General features: G+C 34.7%; 1 protein-coding gene across 2 annotated transcripts in view; it reads left to right on the forward strand.

The window, feature by feature from the left end:
* STRN (striatin) overlaps nt 1–7,311 on the forward strand; it is a 122,695-nt gene extending 115,384 nt beyond the window's left edge. For both annotated transcript variants that reach the window (XM_015112104.3, XM_077959727.1), the window contains 4 exons: nt 210–350; nt 4,575–4,682; nt 5,849–5,935; nt 6,022–7,311. In XM_015112104.3, the coding sequence (XP_014967590.1) occupies nt 210–350; nt 4,575–4,682; nt 5,849–5,935; nt 6,022–6,191 (506 nt within the window). In that variant the 3' untranslated portion in view covers nt 6,192–7,311. The remainder of the gene's footprint in view (nt 1–209; nt 351–4,574; nt 4,683–5,848; nt 5,936–6,021) is intronic.
* Nucleotides 7,312–8,770: the final 1,459 nt, after the last annotated feature.

An 8,770-nucleotide genomic window follows, 5' to 3' on the forward strand; every position in this document is an offset into this window, starting at 1 on the left:
TGCTAAGCAGGTAAGGGAAATAAATAGACTAGGGCTAAAAGTTACGAAGAAATAATCTCCAATGATTAGTTATGAGCTAATTCTCATTCTTACGGTAAGCCTTGTTTGCTTCTTAAGGAAACCATGTCATTATTTGTTTTGCTATATTTTAAGTGCATTGTCAAGTAGATGGTTTAATTGCCATTCTATTTCAATATGTTCTCTTTCAGAATTGGGAATCCCCGCCTCTGTGGATCTAGTAAGCAGTGACCCGAGCCATATGGTAGCATCATTCAGCAAGGGATATACAAGCATCTTTAACATGGAAACACAACAACGCATTCTCACTTTAGAATCCAATGTAGATACAAGTATGCATACCAATTTTAAATAGTCTGTGTTTATTTTTTTAACATAATCAAAATTATAACTACTAGAGTCAGCTGTGAAAAATATTTGTCATTATAAAGCTTTCTGTCTCTTAAATCTCAGAACACAGTTACTTAGAAGGATGTAATTATTTACCTTTTAAGAATTTGGGTTAAGTTTATGTACATTTATAACTATACTGTTTGAAATAGCATTTGAGCTATTCCAAAAATGGGTCAAGTTTTATTTTATACTAAATGATTAATTTTCAATTCTATTTGAAGAAAGCCTTATTTATTCTGAATAGGAAATAAAATATTTTTTGTTTCTCATAATTTCATATTTTAAATCAACTTAATTTTATATTAATAGTGTGATTTGGTACAGCTCAATACAGATCATGTGGTGGCACTCAGAATTCCAAACCTGAAGCATCTTATTGGATGCAGGAAGTCAGGAAATAAATGCTTTTTCAGGTTATGAAGAAGATATTACAGACTCTTTTTTGCTTTTTGGCTTTCTTTACCATTGCTTGCTGTCTTTAGCCATAATCCAGACAATCACAGTTTAGGTTGCAGTTGATGAAGAATACCACATACAGATACTGTTGTTTTAATCTGAGAACTAGCTTTAAAAGTGATTACATGTTGGGTGTGTGTACATCCATGTGTGAACATGTCCATGCATGTGTATACATATATTGTTGTGTTATTCTCACTCTCTGTCTCTCAAAAAGTTTCTTTATTCCATTGTGTTTTTTATCGTTTTCCCTTCCTAACCTGTTGTTCATTGTTTTCTTCTGATATGCTGAGACTTGTGTGGGGAAGTAAGCATGAATAGAACTTTGAGCTACTTGAGAGACAGGAAAATAAAAACTGAGATGATAGATTTGGAAAAGGAGAATATCACCAAGAAATTACAGGTTTTAGACTCTCAATAAATTTAAAATCACATTTAAATATATGATCCAAAGCTACAGTAGTAAAAGTAAAAACTAATATGAAATTAGAAAGGATGAGAACATTTATGTAATTACCTTCAGAGATTATATGGCCAATTCGTGAACATCCTGAGTGGAAATAGTGCTTTTTAATGACTGCAGGTTAATAAGATGTCAAGTCTGGTAGATAAGATGGATAAAGAGAACTAGGCAAGTGAGTCCATATTTTCCCCCAAGAGATGTGACCCTAAATTAATAGGACTTTTTACCTGACACTGGAAATATTTTGAAAAAACTTCCAAGAATATTTTTAACAAAGGCAACATTACTGGAATAAATGATCATTATTTTGAGTTGTAATATGTCCTGACATTTTCTAAATTATGTTTTTTACTTTTAAAGTTGTATAAAGTAAACTTAAATTAGTCTCTTACTATGTTTTACTGTGAACTACCCCTTGCTATTTATATTTGATTGTGGTGTTCTGTTTTGGAATTTAGCATTTTTTTAAAAAAAAAAAAATGAAAAGACCAAACAAGCTTCAAGGTGAAAGTGAATTTTATATAGAGTTTAAAGTGATGAAGGATGTTTGTTAGAATAGGAATAAATTACCCTTCTTCTCGTTGATGTCAGTGGCGATTTGACTGTGATAAAGTCAAAGGTAGTTGAAGTAGATATGTCACAAGCTGGGTATGAGTAGTGTTCTTTGAATTCTGCCTACTTCTCTGATTTGTCATCAAGTGGAGAAGCTTCCTTAAAAGTATTACCAAATAAGAACTTTCTTTTGCCTGTTTCCATGATTTGATTTCAATCATATTTATTTTCTAGCTCTCAAAGCAATTGAGACTATTCTCTAAAACATCTCTCTCAGAATATATGGGATACTTCACTTAAAGTATTTCTTTTTTTGTTGTTACTGTTTTTCTCTTGCTGGACTTTACAACAGGTATTGCTCAATGGAGTATTATCTGTGGAGGAAATAATGCATAGTCTGAATTTTGTGAATAAGCATCTCTTTGTTTAGGATCTAAATCAGGTGTAACTGACTAAGAACTTATTCCACATGGTCAAGTGAGTTTTTGTGTATATATATATATATGTGTATATATATATATATATGTATATATATATGTGTGTGTATATATATATATATATGTATATATATATATATATATATATATATTTTTTTTTTTTTTTTTTGAGACAGAGTCTCGCTCTGTTACTCAGGCTGGAGTGCAATGGTGCAATCTCAGTTCACTGCAACCTCCACCTCCTGGGCTCTAGCGATTCTCCTGCTTCAGCCTCCTGAGTAGCTGGGACCACAGGCATGTGCCACCATGTCTGGTTCATTTTTGTATTTTTTGTAGAGACAGTTTCACCATGTTGGCCAGGCTGGTCTCGAACTCCTGACCTCAAGTGATCCGCCTGCCTCGACCTCCTAAAGTGCTGCGATTACAGGCGTGAGCTACCATGCCCAGCCACGTTTTATATTTAAATAACAGGCTGGGTAATTACCTGCCACTATCTTTGGGAATAAACTATCTTCAGTTTTTAAGATGTCATATTTCTAGGAGCCACATGAAAATTCTGTAAGATTAGACTGTTTTTAGCTGTATTTTCTATTATGCGAATATAAACTTGTAATACCTATTCTAGGGTTCAAAAAATTTTTTAAACACTTTATTTTGAAATAATTTTAAACTTGCAGAAAAGGTACAAAAACAGTATAAGAACTCCTGGCTACCCTTCACACATATTTAGCAGTTTTTAACATTTTGTCACATTTACTTTTTCACTCTATATATGTGTATAATTTTAACTTCTGAACCGTATGAGAGACATCATGCTCCTATCCCCTAGATCCTTTAGCGTGTAATTCCTAAGAACAAGGACATTCTCTGATGTAGTGTATTACAATGATCAAAATCAGGAAACTTAACATTGACACAATACTATTATCTGAGTTACTATTTATATTCAAATTTTGACAGTTGTCCCAGTAATATACTTTACAAGGATGTCCCTTTCTCTCCCTGGACCATAATTTAATTTTTAAAACTTTGACATACCTTCAATTAGTGTTTTCTTTTTGTCAGTGTTTCTTTTCTCTTAAAAAAAAGCTTAACAGAAATCACTGAGGTTTTAAATTACTGATTTCTTTTTAATAAAACCCTTTCAGGAAGAATGTGTGATCATTTAGGAACCAATTTTGGCAGTTGTGTGATCTGCATGAACCATCAGGTTGGGAGAGAGTTAGAAGTTAGAATAGGTACTGATATTGTCACCTGATTGTGGAGAAGTCACAACTTTTTCTGGACCTTGATGTGTTCACTGTAATATGGGCTTGATATGTGCTTTCCTATTGCATTGTATATATAATTGAAGTTTCTTTGGAACTTACTAACAAAAAATACAGTTAAGATGCTGACTTTTAGGATTCCAAACCTGGTTCTGTCAAATGATGACCATTTCTATTATGATGAGGAAGAGTGAAAAAGGGATTTAAGGATTAAGAAGCTCTCTTTGTCATATTTATCTTTAGATGATAATGATGTGATACAAAACATTGTATGCAAAAAGAGCTGAGATTTAAATTTGAGAATTACCTCCCTGTAAGTGATGATAGAACTTACTTATACTAAAATAGCAAAATCTTACAGAACGTTGTAGAATGAACAGTGTTAGTGGTTCTAGACTAAGCCTTAGGTGGCACCCACATATAGCAGGAAATTATAATTTATAAATATTTCCAGATTTATCAGTATAGTATAGCTCAGGCAATTCTCTTTCCTAACATTGAAATTTTGAAAACAATCACAGCATAAATAAACTAAAAACAAATAATAAAAGTCACATTATTTACTTTTTCTTTTTCTTTTTCTTTTTTTTCTTTTTTCTTTTCTTTTTTTGAGACAGAGTCTTGGTCTGACACCTAGGCCGTGGAATACAGTGGCACAATCTTGGCTCACTGCAACCTCTGCCTCCCAGGTTCAAATGATTCTCCTGCCTCAGCCTCCTGAGTAGCTGGGACTACAGGCATGCGCCACCACACTCGGCTAATTTTTGTGTTTTTGGTAGAGACAGGGTTTCACCATGTTGGCCAGGATGGTCTCGATCTCCTGACCTCGTGATCCACCTGCCTTGGCCTCCCACCTTGCTGGGATTACGGGCCTCAGCCACCATGGCCAGCCTACTTTTTCAGTCTCTTAGGCAGATAATTTAGTTCTTCTTTATGTGAAAAATATCTTTGACTAAATTGTGTTGCTTTTTAATTTTTTCTTTTTAGCAGCCAACTCTTCCTGCCAAATAAATAGAGTCATCAGTCATCCTACTCTTCCGATCAGCATCACTGCTCATGAAGACAGGCACATCAAATTCTATGATAACAATACAGGTAAGAACTTACTAAGAATTGATTTTTATTAAAGAAAAAAAAATCCCTACCACAAGTAGGCTAATTTTGGTGTTTGTTGGTGGTCTCGTAGTCAGGGAATAGGCACTGAAACACAGATACTCTCCCGGCTCAGTTTCTCTTCATTCCATCCAAATCTGCTAAGACTAGTACAGAATCATTTTGGTTTATTTAATAGTGAGCAAATGCTATATGTAGGCTTTAGAGCCAAGGTTATCACTAGGGACACCAGGAAAAATTCACTCAAATACCAATAAAAATGATCTGTTGCTGTGATCTGTTGTAGTAGTATATGTTGGGGAAAAGTAGAAACATTGGAAATAGAGGCATATGGTCATTATGTTGTTCAATTATTGAATAGCATTATTCAATATTCAATTATTCCGTTATCAAATAGCCTTTTTTAGTGTTGCAGATGGAAAACCTCCAGGTCATTGTATTCGTTTTTCCATGGACTAATATTTTCTGTGTTATAAAACTGACTAGTTGGTCCTCATTGATTTGAATTGTGCATGGAGACTTGCCCAAGTTTTATTTTACTACATTTCACCAGTATAAAGGAAATTTAGGAAGCGTTGTGCTGGGAGGAAAGCACCGTATATTAGCTGCCATATTTATCTAAGTATCTGCCTTTAACATGTTGACTTTTGGTGACTTTGTTTAGCTGCTGGTGATGAATATTTAATGTTTAAAATTTTTTTCTATATGTTGTATCCACCAAAATTATGGCCATGTTTTCTTTCTGTCCCTTTTTCCTTGCGTCATTGTTTTCTCTCTGTGAATTTGAATTCTGTGTTTCCACAACTCATAAGTTGCCAGTAGCTAAAGAATGCAAAGTAGGTGATTAATAATGTCTACGTTCTAATTAACAAATGTGGCTTAAGGGGTGTGTGTAGAAATTACTGACTTCCATATTGTGGATTAAAAGACAAAAGTGTAATCTAAAATTTGAGCTTTTTTGGTTTTCCGTGTCATTGCCATGACTAGAGGCAAGAGGGGAGACATGTTGTTTTAGTTGATGGAAAAAGCTGTTCATACAGTAAGCACACAGAGAGGGATGACTGGAGACACCAGCATGACATGGTAACTGGCATACATAGGCGATGAGGAAAGGCATTAATAAGGAATATCCATCTCTTTTTCCAAAGGCAAACTGATCCACTCGATGGTAGCCCACCTAGAAGCTGTTACAAGTTTAGCAGTTGATCCTAATGGCCTTTACTTGATGTCTGGCAGTAAGTACCTCAACTGTGGATTATTTATTTGTCCTTACCATGTTCATGTTAATGTAATTTTTCCTTTCAATTTTTTTTGGGTATAGGTCATGACTGTTCAATACGTTTATGGAATCTAGAAAGTAAGACGTGTATCCAAGAATTCACAGCTCATCGAAAAAAGTTTGAAGAATCGATTCATGATGTAGCTTTCCACCCATCCAAATGCTACATAGCCAGTGCTGGAGCTGACGCACTGGCTAAAGTCTTTGTATGACGCAATGTATCATCTTCACCTTCTAGCTGTTTATAAGTAATCAACTGCACAAAAGAGATACAGAAGACGAGGGCAAGAATCAACTCGTCCTGCCCTTTTGTTCTGCTGAAGGAGCACAGAGAACATTTGTTGAAGTATAGTTTTGCAATTCATATACTGTTTTCTAAAACTAAGGTTTGTTCAGGTTGCTGCAAGCTCAGCTGAATCTGTGAGCCTGAGGTCTGTTTCAAATTTCCCCCAATAGGCATCTTTATTTCTGAGGTTGTTCTAATTCGCTAGGCAGGCCTGAGCGAATACAAGTTTAGCTTGTCCCTGTTGAGTAAGTAGGGCATGCTACAATGGATAATTAAAAAGCTTGATAGCTGGGACTGAATAGAAGAAAACGGGAAAGTTAGACCAAGTTCTTCCCTGCGAAATCTTATTAAACACATTAAATAGTCAAAATAGTAATCTTTATCATATCTGCCTTATTAACCCCTTTGTGTATAATGACCACACAGTGTTAAGCTGAGTTTTTAATTTGGCTCTCCTTTCAACTGTTCACATAAAGCACCTGGCAAAGTGTTTTACCTGTTAGGGGGAGAAAAATGCAATAATATGTTAAATATATTATTATTCAGAAATGCTAAACAAATAGTTTGCAAGCAGATTTCTATATTGTATTACAGTTTTGAAAATAGATTTGGTATCATTCTGAAGTTTAGCTATCAAGCATTCACCATTGTGAAGAATAGTTGATTGACTCTGCTTTTACTAACAGATTTAACTTATTCAGGTTTGAAATTCTGTTTATTTTTAAGGGTAAACAGGGCATATTTCTTTAATAATTTCTATTTAAAATTCACTTTATTCATGTGACATTTATAGTACCAGAGTGATTATTTCATACCAATGAAATCTTTTCAGTGACTGAAAAGATAGAAGTTATTTGCTAATAGTCATTTATCAGCACCCACCTAATCATGCTTCAGATGATCTGTGCTCTTTCTTCTTTGTCATATTCAAGTTATCTGACATCTACCAAGAATAGTTCATAATTATTAAGAGTCCAAAGAGTATGGTTAACTTCACACAGCTGCTTTTGCAGAAGTACTAATAAAAACGAATGTTTTTTACCCTAGAAGTCCTCTATTAATCTCTCTAAGAAGAATCTCCTGGAAATCTGGATGAAAGAGTTTAATGCCAAATATTGGCTAAAAAGTTCTGTCTTTCTCCCTATTCCTCCCCCGTTGTTTAATTGAGATATACATGTTTTAATGGGCAGTTTATCTGTATTGTTTCTAGGGAAATCCACACCTTAAAAGGCCAGGCTTCCCCAGCCCAACTTACCTGTGACCCACCTACATGTGGTCAGCTTTTGGGATTCTGAGGACCCCGCTGTCTAGACCTAGTCCTCTGTCATACCTTATTTCTGTAGCCGTTATGTCTCTCTTCATACTCTTTCTTCTTTGTCCCAAATGACAGAGACCAATCTAGAAATTAGAAATAAATTGTTAATGTCCAACTTGCCCAAAAATATAAATAGACTCATAGATTTTAAAAATATTAAATCTATAAATATTTTAACCAGTTAAAACAATGTCTACATATTCCATTCCCCACATTTTCCATTGTCACAACAATGATGCTTCTCATGATATGTACATCTCCTTCTTGAGAAAGTATTCTGGTGGTGATGTGGCTAATGATTGACAGTATTTTTGTAAAATTTCTGCTTGTTTGCCTCTGGAATTCTACGTTATACAGGCAGATTTTCTTTAAAGCTAAAGACCTGTGCTAAATTTGCATGATTTTCATACAGATTTGCTGTAGTATTTTAATACAGCTACCTTTTCATCGCATCTTTGTGCTTTGGTTAACAGGCAAGCTCAAGAGACTCCATTGTGTACTTAAATGAATTGACCTACACATGGGCTATCAGGTGAATACTTATATTTCCATGCAGATACAGAATTCCATATTGTGTTCAGTAAATTTGTTTTGGTTCTTCACAGTGAAGAAAGAATGTTTCTAACCCAACATTTGTAGAAGGATACTGGAAAATTCCTTCGAGGAAGGAAGGAAGTTGCCATTACTTGGTGTGTTTATGATGGATGACCACAAAGCTATTGTTCTACCAGTTATTGTTTTAATTACCTTCTAAGATCTTCAGTACCTGCTTTACTAATGTCACTGAAATTCTAAAAACCAAGACATTCTTCCCCTGTTCATTTTACGCTTCATGGTTGAAATTTTTCTGTCAGTAAGTGGAAAATAACCATGAGATACATTGACTGTAGTGCACATGGAACTGTTGAAAGTTCCTTAGAAAGCCAGTGCTGTGGCATTGGAGACTACAGAGAGAGTCTTCTCTACCAGCAGTGCATGATCTCAGCCTAGAAATGAGCCAAAGCTGTCTTCCAACCAGAGTAGCATATACATGTGTCTGACTTTTCCCCTAGCCTGTTGAACATTCAATGAAAATTCACGGAATGAACAAATTCAATGTTTAAGCAGCCATTGAAATGCTTTCATAGAGCTTCATTTGTAAATATCTTGTTTGAAATGTATTGGAATAGTATGAAAATTAGCAGGAGGTT

The sequence above is a fragment of the Macaca mulatta genome, chromosome 13 (genome assembly GCF_049350105.2).
Source record: "Macaca mulatta isolate MMU2019108-1 chromosome 13, T2T-MMU8v2.0, whole genome shotgun sequence".
Taxonomy (NCBI): Eukaryota; Metazoa; Chordata; class Mammalia; order Primates; family Cercopithecidae; genus Macaca; species Macaca mulatta.